The sequence below is a fragment of the Pipistrellus hanaki genome (genome assembly GCF_964339955.1).
Source record: "Pipistrellus hanaki genome assembly, chromosome: 14".
NCBI lineage: Eukaryota > Metazoa > Chordata > Mammalia > Chiroptera > Vespertilionidae > Pipistrellus > Pipistrellus hanaki.
The window spans coordinates 48,898,413-48,919,862 of record NC_140516.1 but is presented as its reverse complement, the minus strand read 5'-3'; the positions used below and the strand labels follow the sequence as shown (position 1 = coordinate 48,919,862).

General features: G+C 39.8%; 1 protein-coding gene across 2 annotated transcripts in view; it reads left to right on the top strand.

Moving 5' to 3' along the window:
* RAB11FIP2 (RAB11 family interacting protein 2) overlaps positions 1 to 20,432 on the top strand; it is a 36,329-nt gene extending 15,897 nt beyond the window's left edge. For both annotated transcript variants that reach the window (XM_084904520.1, XM_084904522.1), the window contains 2 exons: positions 10,541 to 10,586; positions 16,161 to 20,432. In XM_084904520.1, the coding sequence (XP_084760646.1) occupies positions 10,541 to 10,586; positions 16,161 to 16,388 (274 nt within the window). In that variant the 3' untranslated portion in view covers positions 16,389 to 20,432. The remainder of the gene's footprint in view (positions 1 to 10,540; positions 10,587 to 16,160) is intronic.
* Positions 20,433 to 21,450: the final 1,018 nt, after the last annotated feature.

Below are 21,450 nucleotides of genomic sequence, written 5' to 3'. Positions count from 1 at the left end.
GGCCAATTGGGGCCATCCCGCCCAATCCTGATTGGGGTTGGGGATAGGGGTTCTGCAGGAGGTTGGCTGGCTGCAGCAGGTTGGCTATGGGAGTGCACTGACCACCAGGGGGCAGCTCCTACAATGAGCATCTGTCCCCTGGTGGTCAGTGCGCATCATAGCTACAGACCAGTTGTCCAGTCGTAATGCTCGCTTAGGCTTTTATATAGATAGATAGATAGATAGATAGATAGATAAAGACTTAAGTATATAAAGAAAGCCCTTGCAGGCCTTCTACTCTATTCTCTTGCTTCCTCACAGTGTGGCTAGGGTAGTCCAGCAACATGATTTTTTTTCCAACCTCAGATTTGGTGATAATGTTTTCATTTTCATTAGTTTTAAAATATTTACTATATGCATGGAAACTAGAGGTTATGAAGATTGAAATCCTGCTCTTAGAGCTCATGGAAGCAGGCATGTAAATATTAGGTCTGAATTCTTTGCTAAGGATTAGACACTATATAGGTATTGGGGAACCATGAAAGGTTTTTAAATTGGATTGTAATGTGATCAAAGTAATATCTTACAGATAGCCCTGTAGCAAGGGGGATCTGCTGGGGACAGGAGTGGAGGGGAGAGTGAAGGACTTGGGGCAGGAAAACGAGTTAGGAAATTAGTGTGATGGCTGAGGTGAAAGCTGATGGCGGTCCCTTAGCAGTGAGGATGGAAAAGAAGAAAACATCTCTGGGATATTTTTCTGGGCTAAAACAGGCCTTAACCATTCTACTTTTGGGTGCATGTGTGGAGGGAGGAGAGGATGTAGGTAAAGGAGAAGAAACAAGGAGGGTTATTCCAGTGATGTGTGTCCTCCACTGATGCCCTACATTTGGTGGAACCCAGCATTGTAAAGATTATTACAGCGATGTCAGGTCTGTAGCCTTTTGAATCAAACTTGGCATTTTAATCTTGATGGAGAGGTTCGCGTGTTTTGTTTTTAATGAGATGTCCTCTTGTTTAGAGGTTGTGTGTGTGTGTGTGTGTGTGTGTGTTTTTGTTTTGTTTTTTGTTTTTAGAAAATAGGAATTATATGTTTTCAGTTGATTGAGACAAGTTAAGCTAATATCAACATGGTAATAGCTCTGGAGAGGTTGGTTTTTAATAGTTGAAGCACACTTCGGCTTCTTTGAACAGAAGAATGCAAATTTCTGTAATTGCTAATGGATGCAATGCATTTAAAGTGTGTTCACCTTCGCATTGTAATCACTGCATGCATTTCTCTCCAGGGGTTTGGCTTTGCCCAATGCCGTGTTGGACCTCTCTTGTTAGTTTCTCACCAAGAGAATGACTTGTGTGTACCCCACCCCGCCTTCCCAGGCCCCTGCTTCGGCGTTCAGAACATTTCCTTTTGGGCTCCATAACCATATCACCTGTGATTACTTTTCTTCCTAACAATAAGCTTTACCTTTAGAAAAACAAGTACCGGCACCATATCTGTAATACATGGCAGGAGTGTTTCCTATGGTCAGGCTGTTCTAAAGCCGCTGCTGGTAGAAAATAAAGCGGTTAAAAAAATAATAATAAAAATAAAAAATAAAAAATAAAGCGGTTAACTTGATTATGAAATGATTTTTCTTTTTTGCGTTTGTCTAGTGTTTAAGAATGTTAGGATCTGGACCTTTAATCCTTGAACTTAAATTTTAAAGATAAATTAGGGCTCTTTGATTTGATGCGTTACATATAATATAGTATAGTATTATTACGTAACAGTAATTAAATAGAAATATATAAATATTAAGGTATATAAATATTTATTACATATTAAGTATACATCAAATACATGTTTTTATGTAGTTTATATATATTTTAAGCTTAGAACTCTTTCTGACAAAAGTGCTAATACCTCTTTAATAGCAATTACATGAATCAGCTTGGCCTGGAATAAAACTTAATTCGCATTTCCAGTTTTTAGAGATGTTTTAACAAACACGTATCTCAAGCTCTGTTAGGGCTGGGGTGAGTCGGTTGAAGCGATGGTTCATGGAGAACTGGTGGCCGCACATTAAAATTGTGAAGGAAGGTTTTATAAATAGGGACTGCTCTTATACTGTGCTCTTTACCAACCACTGAGTGACTTCACTGTCTCTTCTCTCTTGGAGTCATGGAGCTATATATACCCTATGCCAGTCATTCCCCAGGGAAGCATGTTTGCTACTTTAGGCGACCACGGAGCCAATTAGGGGGTGCCCTGCCCGCTCTGTGCTGAGACCTCTTTGTTACGGAGCCTGGTGTGGGAACGGGGGTGTTCAGGCTAATCACATCTTTTGTTTACTGGAGGTGTACATTTTATATATTTTTTCATATAAATTATTTTAAAATAAAATGCCCACACTAAATAAAAAATGTAAATCATTCATAATTTAATATTTGATTCAGAAGATCTATTCTTCCACCCATGGATTTTACAGTAAAACATGACAAAAAAAAGTAATAGAATATTCAGGTTTTGGAATCAGTCTGGATTTGAGACTGTTGACTAGCGGGGTGGTCTTACTCACCGTTTGAGCCTCATTGTTCAGCGTCACCTGGGATAAAGCTACCTTGGTGTGATGCAGGGGCATGAGCACTGTGTCGGGGGCAGCGTTTGCCACAGGGTGAGTCTGGGACAGTGGCTCTCGCTGTCATTTTACTGCACAGCATCTACAGAATCACTTTACGTTTAGTGAAATTATTAGTAACAAGATATTCTCAACTTTAAAAAAGGTAAATGCAAGTGGAATTTAGGAGCTGACCAATAAAGGATATACATTGGAGGAAAAAAATACACTTGATAGATTTTCTTGTTTCTTTCAAGATACATGTTTAGTAATAATCTTTGATGAAATAAACCAAACTACATGGAATTTAGTAATGTAGAAAATTTATTTTGTTACTATACAAGCATAGGTATTATACCTACTATAATGCTATAAATTCCTGTGTTCAGAAATTCCTGCATAGCACGAGTAAGGGAGGAAGGACAGTGTGTGGGAGATTCCTAAGCTTTGGCTTTGTCTTAAACTTGCTTGCTGACTATTTCCTAAACTCACTCGCTGAGCTCAGATTAAATTGTAAAAGAGGACAGCGGAACTTGGCCTTGTCTCAGGTACAGAGCCAGCTTGGGGTGCTCTTGGCCAGTGGCATTGTGGGCCCCCTCCCTTTTGTACCGAGTCCAGCAGGACCCAGGGGCAACTTGCCTATTCGTGCCCTCATGGAAGCGTTACCTCTTCTCAGGCTGTCCTCATTCTTTCCTCAGGAGAAAGCTGATGAGGGCACTGGGTTGGCCTGGGTCTGTGCGGGGTCTGGCCCTGTTAGGGGCCTGGTGCCTTGTTCTCATCACACCTCTCCAGTTTTACAGTTTTGTTTCTAAAATAAACAACTTGATTCCCACCTCCATCCCCATCCACAACCCCAAATAGACTAGTGGACCTGTGGCAGGCAGTGGCCCAGGGTCTACTCAGAGCAGCGGGATGGATACAGCCTAGCTTCTCAGAGTGACAGTATTCCTAAAGGCCTGGGAGAACGATTTTTTTTTTTTTTTTAATCAAGAGAAAGGCATATGTTGTAGTTAAGAGTGAAAAATGCAAAAATGTACCTGAAGTTTTAAGTCAAATTTGAGACGTCAAGGAAATTTTATGTTTGTTGCAGGTGTAATCTCATGTATTAGGGTGCAAAAGACAAAAATGAGAAGTGTAGTTTTTTTTTTTTTTAATATATTTTATTGATTTTTTACAGAGAGGAAGGGAGAGAGATAGAGAGCTAGAAACATCTATGAGAGAGAAACATCGACCAGCTGCCTCTTGCACACACCCCACCGGGGATGTGCCCGCAACCAATGTACATGCCCCTGTTGGAACTCATAGGGCTTACTTATGTTGGACAGTTTGTGAATTGTTTGGTTGATTACATTTAAAATAGTAAGTTAAACTTGATTGAATATAATGCTTTATCGATAATTTCATAAATATCTGATATCATTACATTTTAGGACCTGGTCAACATTTTAGTCCAATGAATGTATTTGTTCCTGTTAAGACAGAAAAGCAGCTGGGTCTGGATCTGCTGTCCACGATCTTTGGTGTCACTGACCACAGTCACTAATTGTCTTGTCTGTGAGATCTCTTGAGAGATGTCCTGTGAGACTATTAATAAGTCAATTTCTGTTGATCCCCATAGACATATTAGGTTCTGTTTTGCTATTCATGTGTTTAGTATGCTTGCCCAGACCCAAGAGATATAGATTATAGTACTTTAATCTATATCATTAATTTGATTTGGTACTGACTTCTTTCTTTGTTCCATAAAAATGGCAATATGGAGTTGCACCTTGCCTCGTAAGCCCTGCCTGCATGCGAAATAAACCTAATTAAAACACGTGAAAGGTTGTATTTACTAGTGGAAATTCTCTTTGGACACTTTATTTCTTTGGGTTTTTATGAAGAGGATCACTAAAGAATATTTTTGAACTTTCACTTCTTTAAACTTTATTGAACTTCTATGGAATAAATGTTTTTACTATTTTCCAGAAAAATCTCAAGTTGATTGGTATTGCGGTCAGATACCTAAACTGGTGGACCTGGTTGGCGTAATGGGATAAACTGGATAGTTGAGTTGACTTTATTGGTGTCACCTTTCAATTCATATTGGCAGTTGTATCAGAACAATTCTTCCTATCTTAAAAAGTACCGAAAAAAATTAATATATTATCAGGCCTAGATATACAGTAAGTAATAGTTAATTTTCAGAAAAAATCATTTCCTCTCTTCTGGCCACTTTATATCTGTTGTTGAAACTTTTATCGACCTTCCATTGATTTACTCAGTCAACTCTTAGCTCAGCTTTACACATTTTTACTAAGCACTGTCTCTTCATTTCGTCAGCACACCTTAGTTAAGCATCTGTCATGATGCTCTAACTGTCACGTGCCAGGACTGAAAAGGTTAATGAGATATCATTCCTTCTTCAAGGAGTTTATAGTTTAGGTATACAGGTCGATCGAGGCATCTGGCCAGAGCCACAAAAGGCAAAGTTTAAGGGGGAAAAAAAATTAGAGCAGTTTTAGGTTACAACAAAATTGAGTGGAAGGTACAGAGATTCCCCATGTATTCCTACCCTCACACCTGCATAGCCTCCCCCATTATTAACATCCCCCACTAGAGTGATGCATTTGTCACAATTGATTGACCTATATTGACACATTATAATTATACACAGCCCATAGTTTACATTAGGATTCTTGTATATTTTGTGATTCTTGTATATTTTAAACGTATGACATGTGTCCACCTTTATCTATATATATAAAAGCCTAAGTGACCATTATGACCAGACGACCGGCCGGTAGCTATGATGCACACTAACCACCAGGGGGCTGACGCTCAAAGCAGGAGCTGCCCCCTGGTGGTCAGTGCACTCCCACAGCCAACCTCTCATGGTCCTTCCGCCAGCCGGCCAGCCCTGATTGGCCCCCATCACCAGCCAGGTTGAGAGACCACACCTGTGCATGAATTCATGCACCAGGCCTCTAGTATATTATAAAGCCTATTGATTACTGTTCCTTTGAAAACTTAATAACCGTGTTACCTGGAGTAAGCTTCTTAACTTTTCTGTGCCTGTTTGGTCTTACGTAAATGGAAGTAAAAAGTAACACCTCCTGGGATGGAGTTAACATTAAAATATAAAGTGCTCAGGAAGACACCTGGTAGGTACCACAGTTAAAAGTCCAATAAATACCGGTTGCTGTTGGGCCTAGTGTCTTTTTTATTCTCCCTTGCTTCAGTGTCAGTGGGGCGTTTTCCTTTCCCTCTTTTCAGACTCATTAAAGGTGCTGTTATGTCCTATTCCAGTTCTGTTTATACCCCTCCCCCCGCTACATTTGTCACCAGAGTGAAGCCTGGGGTCTCCAGAGCCCACTCTCTGAGTGAAACAGGAAGATCAATGGGATACTCCCCTTTGAACATAATTAATGTCAGGAGTTCCTCTGTGATGTTTTAAGTTATACTTACCCCATACACAACAAGGAACGACTAGTGCTTAACGGTCCTCCCGCTCCTTCCCCTCAGCGTCCCCCGGCCAGGTGGGACGCCTCCTGGAGTTTTCAAATAACATGAATCCCCTTATTAAATACACAGCGGATCAGGTTTGTAGACCAAAGTGCACCTGCCTTTATGGGGCCTAGAAAGGGGCATTCTGGAACAATACTTGTTCTGAAATGCCTCCAGAGAGCTCCCGTTCTTACTGCGACTGCTCATTGAGGCCTTCACTCCTCCGGCCGGGGACCTGCACAGTCTGCATCGTCTTACTCTAACCAGACTGAATCTGTTTTATTAGGCCTTTGTTCCTCTGTGGGTTTTTATTTTTATCTTGACGTGCGCTTCATACTCCTTTCACTCTCATTAGTCCCTTCCCTGCCTTCGGAATTCTTGTTCCAAATGATCGTATTTGTATTTATGTTTTTAGAGGAGAAGAGAAGCGACACAGAAAGACTCTGATCGTTGCCAAATGCGGCCGTGCTTTCTGCAGTGGCCAGTCTCACCACTTTCGAGCTCGGCTTGCTTTCCTGACCTGTCGGTAGGAAACTAGTCCATAGTGAAAATCGAAGGACAGTTTCAAATTCTCACCCGTTTACTTATGTCTCTACTCAGTATTTATTCTGCAAAATAAATCAATAGATGTTATAGGAGAGATATTAATGATTCCTTAAGATATACACCAGTACTGTTAATTTCAAAATCATTTAAATTTGGAAATATCACAGAGTGAAAAATAAGTTTTTACTTAAAAACTTGAGAATGTTAAGGTAAAGCATTTTCTTAGTTTAAAAATCTTTTTAAAATATGAATTTAAAATATCTGTATCAGCTTAATAGTTACTTTAAAATTCCATCCTACCCTCAAACTCCTTGAGCTCTGATTCCTAAAATAATTCCTCTTAATTGTGAAGTTTAACTTTGCCTGAAGTTCTCTCGGTGTGAGCATGTCCAAGTTCATTTTCTACCTGATTGAGAACACCATGTTCCTTAACCTGTCAGCAGCTCAGATGAGCAGTCAGGCTGTATTATTCAGTATCTCGTGTGACATGAGGACAGCAGTCCAAAGGGAGAGAGATCACAAAGTGGTGCCACACTTCAGTAAATAGAGACATTTTATTTTTCACCAAGCTAATTCAGTCCAGTTCCGTTAACTCTTTTTCCCCCAGAAGGAAGGATCAAAAAAAGCAGCGTGAATGCCCTGGTCCGTCATGTGTGTGACACATCAGTGTGTGACTACAAAGCCGGCCACAAGGGACGGGTTCTGCCTTTAGACGTGAGACAATGCCCCACACAATGGCCCTGAGCTCAGACCCTCATGGGAGTGCTGAGGGGCAGGGGCTCCGGTTACAGGCAGGTAGGACGGGAAAGAGCGGGGCTCGCTGCACCCGGCACGCTCTTCCCTTCCCGCGGCGACCTGTTCAGTTGGATCTAATAATCCTCAGACGTGCTCCGGGCTGTCACTGAGTTTCCCTCTAGTTCCAGAGGCCACAGTCATCAGACATTTTGTGATTTTTGAGAAAATCTTTGTCCTACATGTCTGTTTCTTAAAAACCCTTATCCCGATAAATCTATCACCAGTATTTCTGTTTCTTGGTTGACTGATTTCTTCAAGAGGCATAATGCAATTTATACAGTCTCAATGTTGTTTATTCTTCAAGGGTGTAATGGGTTGGATAATGCTGCTACCCGTGAAATGTTTAAATAACATTTACCAAAGAAGACTGAAAGTACGAAACGTTGTCTGTCGCCCGATGGATCAGGGCTAAGAGCCTGATCCATCTTTGTGTCAAACCCTTCAAGGGCTCCCCCCCTGCTGCCTTGTGTTCCAGTCTCTTTGATGTTCTTCCCGGCAGCCCCAGGCTGTGCCCTCTGTTTTGAGAGTCCCCCCCTCTCTGGCCTGCCAACCCCATCTTTCATGCCACTGAAAATCCTACTTCTCCGTTAACGCAGGCCTTCCTCCACCCAGTGCTGCCACAGGGCACTTCTTCCCGGTACATGGTCTGCAAAGGCCACTTTGCAGGTGCTGTCCCCAGCCCCCCTCGGGGGCAGCTCGATGGACATGACCTGCCCAGAATGATGGGAGGGGCACTCTCTGGTTAGCCCCCGTGGCCAGTAGGTTCAGGGCTTCCCCGTGTAACGTGCTCACTGTGGGCAGGGCGGAGCCGTGCCTGTGCCACAGGGAGGACAGGCCCCAGCGCCAGACACGCCACCATTGCCAGCTGTGACCACACGCAAGTCACCACACCTCTTTGTAGCGCTCGTGTCCTCGTTTTAAAAATGGAGATCGTTACATCACAATAGATATAACACCCGTATTTCTATTTTCTGAGTGAACTCTGGTATTTCCACATTGAAACAATTTTTTAAGTAAACTAATTTTAAGTTTTGAAATTAGACTGAAATATGTCTTAAGGAATCATTAGCATCTCTCCTCTAACATCCACTCTTGATTTATTTTGTAGAACAAATATTGATATAAAAACAAACTGGCGAGAACTTGAAACTGCCCTTCAATTTCTCTGAATGTACAACCTACCTTAAGGGTTGTGCAGATTAAATGAGTTAGTTTTTGGGAAGTGCTTAGAACAGTAGTTGACACAGTTCGAGTGCTATGTAAATATTCATTAAATAAAATAATGTGTTGGGCATGTCCTGTCTGCCAGTCACTGAGCTAAGTGTATGACATGTTAATAACTAAATCAGTCTTCACAGTGGTCTCGTATGGTAGATCTCCATTTTACAGAGAGAGGGACCTAGACAATCAGAGTGAAGAAACTTGCTCAAGGTCACACAGCAATTACAGGGCAGAAGCAGGATTTGAACCCACATCTCCTGGTCCCAGGGCCCTCCGCCGCTTCTCTACTTGTATCCACTTCTCTGTCCTGTGAAAGCTGGGTGTCGGGTGTTTTGTCCCGGCGATGGTCAGTCCGATGGGGAGAGAGGCTGTTGGAAGACAGCCGCCGTGAGAGAATGGCGAAAGGAGAGCTTCGTCCCACTGAGCCCTGACGTTGACCACATTGGGTTGAGAATCCGAGAGGACGGGAACCCCATGTGTTAGCAGCTGCTACCATGGCCCCGGGGCGGAGGAGTTCTCCATGGTAATGTCTTTCTGGGCTTTGTTGTCGTTTTCTTTTAAGCCGCTCTTTTTGCCAGGCTCCTGAGACTTTGCCGGTACCCTGGTGTAGCCTGGGACCATATAGGACACAGTGAAAGTGAGGAGATACAGGAAATGAGTCAGCCGCCTCTGCCTGTACATGTGCATTGGAGATATTTAAAACATATTCCAGTCTTTCCACCAAATCACCCAGCGCTCCTGAAACGCTCCATTTACCCACACGAGTCCAGCTCGAGAAGGCCAGCCACAGGTCTGGAAGCGAGCATACGGACCTTAGTCATAACAAGGGAAACCTTGGCCCTGAGGGATTCCTTTGAGGTGGCTGTCCGTGCTGTCTGCTCTGCAGCTTTCCAGCGGGGGCTGCGTACCTGTCATAACAGATTCTCTTCCGGTGGTGTCATCCAGGGTCCAGACTGCGTGCACACAGTCCAAAGTTTCGAAAGTGAATTTCTTCAAAGGATCCCAACGATTTGGCTGATAAAGCACAGATAACATGAAAAATATATTTTACTGTAAGGTCTTTTGGGGGAGGTATAAAAAGGATCCTCGGACAGTCGCGCTTTGTAGTGGTTAGCGAGGCTAATACTCTTAAGTGCCGGGTAAAAATTAAACTTGAATAGCAATGATGAAATATTGACTCATCAGATGGCTTTGAAGTTTGGCTTCTTTTTGGTGCAGTGCCCTTCCTAATGGACATGTTGCAGAGGAGAAAGTGATGATAGCTCTGAGCCTGTATTTTCTTACCCTCTGGATAGAGGAAACTTTTTTTGGGGGGGGAGTCCATTTGGGTATTTGAATTTTGAAGATCAGCTCCTTAGACATCACATTCACGATAGAAATGGTTCCTAGCACTCTGAATGTATTCTACTGATAGCCTGATATTTAAAAATTTAAAAGATACTTGCTTTAATAGCTATAGATTTTTTTTTTTTTTTGCCAACTTTGCTTTGTCTATTCTATGCTACAATCTTTCCATTCTAAATTTATTTAATTCTCCATCATTCTATATCAGGAGGACTAAGGTGAGTGTGAATATAAAATGAATAATAATACTCTGAAATTTAGTTTTATAAAATATCTCACTGGGTAAAATGTTCGTGTTTAAAGATGTTTAGAAACTGCATATTTGGAGGTGAAGTTTTTCAGTTCTGATAATGACTGAAGGGTTTTCCTTCAGAGCTTAAAATTGTAGCTGCTTTCGGATGTTGTTTAAATACTGGTTTTCCTCTACATCCTGGATTAAATTTCACTCATCCGAGTGATTTAGGACTTTAGAAACGGTTACTGAAATGTTGGTTAAAAATGTCCTGTTTTTATGTTTCCTCCCACGTGGACTATGATACATTTTTAACATTTCTGTTTTGTCTTTTATTGCTCAGTTTTCATGTGAATCCGACAAGCAGTGAAGACCTCAGGAAAATCCCGGTGAGTCGCAGAGGGGGTGAGAGAGGCAGAAAGCAAGCCACAGCCAGCCTTCTGCCAGGCACACGTTTCCAGAAAGGCTCCGTCCCCTCGAATCCCTGTTACCTGCCGATGATAGCTTAGTGTGATAATTTGGGGAGAAAGAAGAAAAGCAAAACCCAGTCTTTATTTTTAATATATGATAGGGTGTGACTTTTATACAATTAATGGAACTTCAGATAAACATAATTGTACAATAATTGAAGCCTGCTTAGAAGATACATATTTTGTTTGCAGACTTTTAAAATTAATATCAAAGCTGTGTGGCAAGGTCAACGTTATTGTTAGGAAATACGAGCATGTGGAGAAAACGGTTTGTTGTCGGGACAGATATTGAAGAAAGAAGAATACCGCTTATTAATGTTCAGCAATCTTGCATCCTGGCGGGCAGTGCCGTTAGCCAGGAGTGCATTTGCAAGAACCGTTAAGACACTAACCTTCCCAGAGGGAACAAAACCATCCATACTAGCAGGCGCGGTGTAGCCACCAGCTGTGTCAGCTTACATGCTCGGCAAAGATATTCAGGTGTCTTAACTTCTTGCTCGGTTATTTGAAATCCAGTTTTGGCTCTCTGTTCAGAGTCCGATTGCATCTTCAGTCAAATCTAAATATTGATATATTAAACCTAAGGAAGAGGTTACTGTACCAAAATGCGGGCACGTGTGCTTGGTAGAAAGCTAAGTTCTCATTGAATAACAGAAGCGGAGCCTTTTCTCCAAGAGGCTGGTGGTTGCTCTTTGAACCATCTGCCCTTAATGTGTGTGATCCAGATGTATAAGAAGAATTTTTTAAAGCAATAACATATCACAATTTTCTATGATAATCTATGCCCAGAAATAGCTATGGTAGTGTACAAACCATTCTAAGTGTAGTTATTTCTTTAAAACCATAGAAAACATTATAGAAGCTTTGTGCTGTGTTCTTGCCATTTTATGTAAATGATTTGTAAGTTTTTATGCTTCATAAATACTCCAGTCTTTATAAGATGCAGTCTGGCGAGAAATGTCAGAATATTTGAAGTGAGCCTTTGATCAAATAGTAAAATGAATTCTATCAGGCAAGTTACTTAATCTCAAGCAAAATGCAAACATCAAAAAATCGATTTCACGTGTAGCTATTGTTTATTAAGTAACCTTAATTACAATTTCTCTGTGCTTGTAAATGTATTTCTCCAAATCTTGTAATTTATTGCTGTAAAAGCATCCTTAGAATACTTTAAAGGAATAAAATGTGAAAATTGTTTTAGTTAAAGGATTTAAAAGTGATAAAAGAATCCTTGATGTGTGATTATTTTTCTCTGGAATACTAACTATTCTGAAGGACAGTTAAAGGATTACTTAGGTGTTGTTAATTTACTGCAAGATACAATTAGGAGAAGGAACCCATCCTCAGACTGATCGCTTTTTGATGAAAAGTATTTGAACAATTTTTATGTTGAAGATTAGAAGATGTTTGAAGTAATTTACATTAAGTTCTCCGATAATAGCCATCCGCCACGTTATTTTTCCCCCTTCTGGACATAGTATTTTGTAATTAAGTTTGTATGTCTTATATGCTAGTGCCAACACCTGTCTGTGAAAGCACAGTGTTCAAACAGGAGCGGTAGCCAGTTGAAAGGGCAGCGTGAGCTCTTTAAGTCCTAATTAAGAGCTGAAAGGGAGATGAAGGGAGGAGGACAAAAGATGTGAAAGTAGCTGAGATGATATTCCCAGAGCAAAGTTCCTCATTAGAACAATAATGAGATGATCAGAGAATGCCAAGCCTTCCCCTTATCTCTCTCTCTCCCCTCCAGTTGCCTTGGATGTCAGTTAGTGCCCCACCAATATTTGGTTACCAGGACAACCTTTCTTTAAATCTGCAGTTTATTTTGAGTCCTGGTAATTTGCTTTTGTTCAAATTTAAGTATTGTAAAAAATATATATACATTTCCCAGTTTAAAAGGCTGGACTGTGTAAAGCAAAAATAGATCACTAGTGATTCTCAAAGTCTTTTGCACAACTATGCTATTTAAGATTTCGATTAGGAGACTTCATGTGATAATTCTATTCTCTCACCCAACCCCTAATTTCTTATATCTGCATATGGAAATTTTTAACAGTGGTTGGGTGTGAATGAAAAAGAATTGGTCATGAAAGGGGAAGAAGGAAGAAAAATTTACATTTCAATATAAGAAGACATCTTAAAAACATATGTGCTGTCTGTATGGATTGCTGGAGGAAATAATGTTGAGTACTTAGGAGTCCCGTGTAGGTTATTCGAGTCTATACCAATAATTTATTTTATCATGAGAGTTTTCCACTTCAAGCAAAATAATTTTTTCCTTATTTTAATTTCCTATTGTACATATGAATTAATATGAATTGTTATTATTTTGTTGGAATTAAATCAACAAACAAGGATGCATATTTATTGAGTGTATCAATTTAAGAATCTTATGCCTAAAATTAAAATATTTACATGCTTTTCAAATATGGGATAAAATCTGGAACTAAGCATAAAACTTTTAAGTTATTTTATATTCTTTTTCAGAATATAGTTTGTAGAACATATGTTTCTAAGATGTTTTTCTGCCTGAAAACCTGAGGCAGAAACTTGGGGTAACGTTTTCACATAAAAGGACAAACGGGAAATTTATGGAAAAGGTCAGAAGTGTATCTGCAGGAAGCCTGCCTGTGCACAGTATTAGAAGGCTGTAGGGGAACGAAATGAGTAATGGATCTGTATATTTTAGATTGTGACTGTATAGTGTAATACTATTCCAGGATAATAACTCATTATTTTGAGACTGAATTGTTAGATAGATTTATGTCATGGAATAAAATCTAGACTATGTCAAAATAAGAATATTTTGACATTTTTCATCATTGTTTTAGAGAAATATTAAAAAAAATTAGCTATATTATCTGGTATTACTGGTATAGTGCTCAATGTAACAATATAAGTGATTTTCTAACTATGTTCATTGCTTAATTAGTTTGTAGAAGTCAGTATAATTTGATTAAGATTAGAGAGACTCAAACATGTGATTCTTAAGTTAAATTAAGAAAAATGTAAGAGTCAACCAATCAGTAATGAATCCCATTTAGCTTAATTTCATGAATTCCTGCAGTTCTCCCCAGAATCCCTATTTTCCAGTAAATATTTTATTAGAAAGATGAAATCACATTAGTTGGGTGGTATTACTTTTTAAAAATGCAGTTCAGAAATGCCACTATGTAAACTAGAACATTTTAGAGTTAAAAGGGACCTTGGAGAACAACTCATTTGTCAAGTAAGGAAAGTGAGAGCTAGATTGGTCTCTGTCTCATTTGTGCAAAATTATTCAGGCTGAAGTGAGGAATTTTAGCTTATTTTTAATAAATTAAAAAGATATATACTTACCTCTCCAGTGTATCTTTCCTATAGAAACCTGCTTAATATAATAATTATTTAATAAGAATGTGGCTAGGAAATTATAATAATGTTTTATATCTCTACTCATGACCAGTTAAATAAACTATTCAATACATGAGAGATGTGTGCATTGAGACTTAATCTTAAAAAAGATTAATTCACCTGAGAGAGCAGAGAATAAAAGTAGATTAACAGATTGTCCTTTAACTGTTGCAGAGTAACATTATGAAATGTTTTTAGAGACAAAGCTAGTATATAACATAATGCATGAAGTTGTATCTTCCCAGTTTCTAATGTTAAAACAAAATCGGGTGCTTTAAATATATCTTACAGAACTTAAACTCACTTCCCCTGGGCAGCCTCCCTACTCATTCTGTTGATCTGGTGGAGGCCCTCATCGGTATCTTGTCGTGATATTTCAATACTTTATCACTAAGCTCAGCCCCTCCAAGTGGTTTTCCCACTGCTGCCATCTTCATTGTCCTCGAACATGACTTGCATCATATTTTTCTTGCCTACGGAAACCTTCCAAGGCGTCCTAGCTCCTGCAGCAGTAAACCTACAAGTCCTACTGACAGCACTGATCATCCTCGATGGTCTGCTGGGAACCTGCCATTTCAGCCTCTCAGCTCCCCGTCCTGTGCCTTACTTACCCGCCCTTCTGTACTGATGGCCTGTTTGACCCCATGCCTCCAGCCTTCTTCCCTGGAACAAAGAGCCACCTCTTGAGATGCACGGTTTGCATTTTCACCTGGTGCGAGCTGGATCTTCTCCCCAGAACCCGAGATCCCGAGGGGCTGGAAGAGTTTCTCCTGCCTGGACTTGTGTTGTTATCCCGGAGGAGAAAGCGTGGTTGGATAACATCCCCATCAAATCGATGCCTGTACTCAGCTTGGTTTTTGGTGTTGGCAGTCTTGGTGCCTGTGGGAAGAGGGGAAAAGTTACACTTTGGCTTTACTCATGAGAACTTCTAACACATAGCAAGTTAAAGCGGATCCTGAAAATGAGCAAAGACAAATTTAATGTCTATTAAAAAAGGAAAAAGCCTTTCTGCATTCATTGCCCCCATTCTGTTTCCCACTGAATAGCTTATATTCTGTGGTCTGAAAGAGCAAGACCAATTTCCCAGTATTTTTTTTTCTTAAAGCCAAATGGAAATGTTTTGAATGAAAGTGATGAAAACCATTTTAATTTGTTGAGTCTAGTGATAGAGCTATGTATAAAAAGACATAAAAATACTAATTTATGTTTGGGAATTATATTTTACATAATGAAAAATCTAATTACTATCCACTATAAATAAATGACAACGTATTTTATTAAATTCCTGAGAAATATATATTTTTAATATTAGAATGCTTTGTAATGAAAATTAGGTCAATGCCTTTTTCTTTGTTATATTTATACATTAATGTAAAAAGAATTTTCATTAATGGAATAACTTTCACCAAGTAAATCAATAGTGAAATGGAAGAGAATGAGATGCACTGATACTAAATATTAACGTGATCATAGTTGAACTCTGAGTTTCCTGATAAAGAGGCACAAAGGGAAATAAAATAAGGTATATAGGCATTGCTACTATGAGATAGAAATGAACTAGTTATTTAGTTTGCCTCTAAAATCAGAAGTTACTCCCATAGGAGCATCTTAGAAGATTTAATTCCGAGTGCCTTCATTTCATAGCAAGAAGCAGATTTGGTCTTGCTGTTGTTATGCCCAAATTCAATAAGGTGAAAGCCATAGCATTAAACTACAGTTCAGCCGGAGCAATTTGATGAGAATTAAACTAATGTCCAAATGTATGGTTTTCAACAGCTTCCTATAGTTCCTCCCAGTTAATTCTTAGATATTTCAATTTTTACCTCTTTCAGTTATATTTATTATAGAACATTTTATCTTAGTCTTAAGTTGTATGTCTGTCTCTTTTATTCGGACATTGTCCACACTGTAAAAAATCGTTGTAGAAGAATTTAGAATTAGAATAAGGCTTTGATGCCTCTGGCCCAGTGCTGGCCTCAGAGCCGGCTGGCCGTTCTGGGGACTGTCACGTCGGTTCTCGCCAGAGGAAAACCAAAAGCTGAAGGTCAAAAGGATTGTGATTTCGTTCCTGAGAACTAAGGTGCCGGCTCTCTCCTGTTCCAGGACAGCAACCCTTCCGATGCCACGGCGGGGGACCGCAGCCTGAGCTACGAGGAGGTCCTGCAGGAGCTGGTGAAGCACAAGGAGCTCCTGCGCCGGAAGGACACGCACGTCCGGGAGCTGGAGGACTACATCGACAACCTCCTCGTGCGGGTCATGGAGGAGACGCCCAGCATCCTCCGCGTGCCCTACGAGCCGTCGCGGAAGGCTGGCAAGTTCTCCGACAGCTAACGGGCCCTGGGTGCCGCCCGCATGGCTGGGGAAGGAAGGGGGAGAAAGAGGAAGAAAAGGAAAGACTGGTGACGGGAAGAGCCTGCACTTTCAGGTTTCAGTCCGTGCTCGTCCTTTGGGAAAAGGTGTTTTCCTTGTAAATATGAGCGGGGAGTGTCAGAGTGACCTTTGAAGGGCGTTCAAGAATTAGAACTTGGAAGGGAAAGGGCCAGATGGCAGATAAGTAAGCAGCTCCTGGGGACTCACGGGTGCTGGCCAGCCCCTCCCCTGCCTGGGGCCCCGGGATGTCTTCAGAAGCTCATGGCTCACTCCTCAGGAAGATTTCTCATGACTTTGACATTGTGAGAATGGATGCTGTGGTTGGTTCTTGAGCATTCAATTTGTAGACGATTTAGCTGCAGGAATACTGCTCATCATAAACACTATTTCACCAACAGTCCATATTTTATACACACACACGTATGTACATGAATGTAAGTTCATGTATCTTTGCATATAAAATACGTGCATATACCTCACATCTACATGTGTTTTTAGGACATTTAAAATCAATCGGTTTCCTCTAAAGCGAGGATACCAGTTTAACTGGGAGATATATGTGCGCTCAACGAAGCGTCTTCGCTTCTGCAGTATTACATGTGTGTATTCTGCAGTATTACATGTGTGTCAGGGAAGCTGCTCCAAGTCACTATGGAGTCTTCGCCTTGGTTTCAAAATGAGCTGCTGCTCTGTTACTCCAGCGTCTGGTTTTGCTCTTTATCCAGAAGCAGTGCTCCAAGGCCTTGTAAAGAATGACGCATTTTAGGAAAGTCCGTTAACTCCACAACAGCATGGATTTCTCGAATTCGTTTTTCAGCGTAACGTTTAAGTTTTGTCTAAGCTCTAAGCAGGAGATAAGCTGATGGCATTTGTTTTGTTGCCATTCTGAATGCCTATAAAACACTAGCCAAGAAAACAGTAAGAAGTTAAAGCTGAAGATAACTTGGAGGGTGAAAATAGGTGATCATCTGACGCCCGATAACCCAAAACAGTGGGCAGATTCTCGGAATAAAGATTTAGGCTTGGTTTCAAGTTCCATAAATAATAGAACAGATGGTTGCATTTGGGTCTTGAACCAAAATAACAGTTACTAAAGAGTGAGTTTTTAGAACAGATCTTTATTAGCATGACGTTACACATTAATCTGTGTCTACCCTTTAAGACTTGATTTATCACCAAATTATATGTCCACGTTTTTTATGTCTGCTTCCCCAAAATGTTGAATACTTCCATGAATCATCTTTCTATGGTTGCACAAAATTATTCTGAAATGTAAAGTGAAAAATAATGATTATAAAAATATTAATTACTGCTTAGTTTTTTACCTTACAATATAAAATACTTACTACGAAACACTGAATCTGTTTCTTCTGAGTTTAAAATGAAAAACACACACCATATATGGAGACCTACATTTCTCAGTTTTTTTAGTGAGTGCATTTTTGTCTAAGACTTACTTGAAAGTTAAATACAAAACAGATATAATTGTTTCACTTATTTTAATATCCTAAATCAGATAATACTTGGCCAAGTTTATATTTCATAAGCTAAAATTCCTGTTATTTGTATTTCCTGAGTTTCTTTAGTTTTTCTATAAGAGCATACATTTTGACATTGTGAAAATTTTCCCCAAATATAAAAATTCAATAATTATTGAAATGAAGAAACGGAGGAGGTAAAATAGCTCTACCAACATTTTCCTTCTTTTATATATCTTTCCTAAACCTCCAAATCTGGTGTAGAATTTTACTTTTCCATTTGAAGTCTTAATAATTATTTTTAACATGGTGCCATTTTAATTAACATTTAATAAATATTTACAAAATTCTTAGCATTTGATTTTGTGTTTTAGTATAATTGAGACTCTTACACTTTTTAAAAATATCAATATCCATGTGTTTTTAGTATTATGACTAATTACTTACAGATATTTTAATATGCTTTGGCCAAATTTGCTCCTTACAGAATGAACCAAGATATTAGTTTTGTATTGGGGATATGTTTTATGTGAATAGAGATCAGTAAAAAGTATGATTCAAGTAACTGCTATTCTTTTTATGAGGAGATTCATTTTTAAGGAGACATTCTTTGTTAAGAGTTAGGTTTATCCACACATGAGAAATTTGGTTATAACTGACTCAATATTTTTATCTTTAAATCTGAGATGAGAATGCTATTGAAAACACATCCTGCATTTATCACTGCCTAAAAGTGTTCTGTTTGAATGTTTATGACGTTTTCCTCATGACCCAGGGTGCAAGTTATTTGTTTTCATAATGTGTCAATATAATAAACTACAAACAAAAAGTGAAAATGAGCTTCCCAGCGAACATAACAGTGTTTCCTGCGTTTGGGCAGAAGTGCATGCAGATTAGTTTTATTTGCTAGCATTGTAGAAAGGCCAAAAGTCACCTTAGTTTGTTTTTCTAAAATGTAACCTTTAGCATTCTAATGGTGTATTTTGTTAGTAGCTTAGAAATTGAAATAAAATATATGTACTCATTAACTAATGCACAGCACTATAGACTTACAAATGGATATTTATGCTTAGAATGCATGATCAAAAACATTTCCACCAATAAGAGGATTTAAAAACACACACACACACACACACACAGAATTGATATTTATCTCAAACCTATATTAAGTTAATATACTTCTGTTATATAATTAAAATATTTATTCTTTTTAAAGTAGCCTTATTTTATAACCAGTTTCCCAGTTTTAAAATTCAGCTCTGAAGATATTGAACATACTGTCCTTCCACTTAGGCCTCCGTTTCACTCATTGGCTAGCGGGGCCATATGTTAGAATTGTATATAAGCGACGTGTCACCCATTCGTGAGAGAGTCTAAGTATTGCTTTTGGCTGCTCTGTTCTGCCTTGAGCCTAGTTTTGCCATTCTCCCGTGCACGTAGCGCTACCCGTAGATTACACATAACTACATCTATTGCTTTTGGCAGGAAACGAAGCTTTAGTTGTAATTTTCCAGCTGTGAAAATGTTGCCTTGTATTGAAAAGGGTTTCAGGACTGGAAACCTAAGTAAAACCCAGCTCATTAGTGACAGCTCTGCTTTCCTGCCTTCACCAGCTCCTCTGCCCTCATCCCTCTCCCTTCCCCCCCGTACCACCCCCGTGAGGATGCTTACTCTTCAAGGAGAATCTAAGAAAACACAAAAGAACCGGCTTTAATATATGTCGTACTTGTTACACTGGAGCTTTTCCCTTCCTCCGGCTTTTCAGGCAGAGCTCCGGCCTCGGGCCCGGGAGCGAGGCTGGAACTTTTGATGTCCGTGTGCTCATATGTCTTGTAGATATGCTAGGTGTCACTGTGCGTGTGTAAGTGAAGGATGAAGCATGCTCGCTCACTTGGCCGCTTTGAAGTAAGAGGTAAAGGATCACAGCGCTGCTGGTTCGTGACGGTAGATGCGAGGGTCTGTCAGCGCACATTGGAAAGCCCCCATTTTCACAGATTTATAACTCATAATCCAGATGCGGCGATTGGAAGTATTTAATATGCAGTAGATAGCACCTTAACTAATTCAGCTGCATCTGGAGGGTCTCCCGATGTATTTAATAAGGAGTGGAGAAGCTCTTCAAGCATTAAACTCGAGTTGGCATTTTATTTCATTTCTCTGTCAAAAAAAAAAAATTCCCTCTTACCATGGAATTGAAGTCTGTAACAAATGATACATTGGGCCTATAAATCTTTGAAGCTTCCAGATGGTTTGTATTTTGAGGTACAAAAGAATGCTGCAGATCGAGAAATGTGTATATTTAGCAGGTATTTGAAAGACACAAGCATTATTTATCACAGAAGAGTATTACACTTGTTAAGTAAAATGCTCTTAGTCACTTGTATACATTTTTACCGGTACACACTCAAAAGTATGTCAGCCTTGCATAATGTGACAGTTGTATAATTTATGTAATCTGATGCATGGATCAGACTTTTTGTATAATATATATTGATTTATTATAGTTGATTAAAGTGTTTAATCTTAATCCCGTTGTCTAATTTCTTATTGCAGATAAAAGAGTGTGCTGTATGCATTTATACACCAGTCGTCCTTGTCCTTTAAAGATAGGATGCCTCCTGTTGGACGCATTGCAGCAAGTATTGTGTAAGACCCACACACCCATTCACTATACAGATAGTTCTGGAAATTCAGAGCCTAGGGTCCGAGTACCTTAGAGTGGACAGTCATCAAAAGTGTGAATGCTCTCTGTGTATACAATGTCCCCTCCTAGGGATAGAGCTCAAGTTTGGCAGAAAGTAACATTTGGAGTTTTATATATAGGCGAAGGCCTATGCCCAGTGTTTTCTTGATAAGCGTCTAGATATACACCTGTCTATCCGAGGGAAACAGGAACCTAAGGACGCGGACTAGGGTGTGGGGGTGTGTGTGTGTGGGGGGGGGGGGGGCTGCAGTGTATTAGGCGGTTGTGTTCTACATTATGAGGTGTGCTCCATATGTGATAGCCTTGGACATAAATCCTATGCATTTGGAACAAGGGGTGTCTCTGCAGGCTGGACACCTTCCTGGTCTCTGATTGCTCTCAAATGTGGAGGGTCCATGCAATTTACCCTTCACTTCCTCAGTATGTCTCCACATTGTTCCTTTCCTCCCTACCCCTGGCACACATGACTATTTCTCCTCAGTCTACTGAGACGAAGGTATCAGGAACAGTTTGGAAGTAGAGAGTTGTTCTTTGAGAATGACCATTTTCAGTAGGTTTTGTTTTAACCCTCGACCTGCCCCAGAAATTTTCTGTGCCCTTTTCATGGTAGTGGGCCTGTGCCTGGACGCCCAGCATTCTGCATTTCCTCCCCAAATGATGCTCCATGATGGCACAGGGGTCATACTTTCACATTCTTGGCACAGAGTTCTATGCCTTTCATGACGTGAATTAGAAGTACTCAATTCTGTCTTCTCCTTCTCCCAGCCTACAACTCGATAATGAAAGTTTCAGTGGCTTCATCCTTCGTTAGGCATATTCCAAAGTTAGAATTTATGCCGGG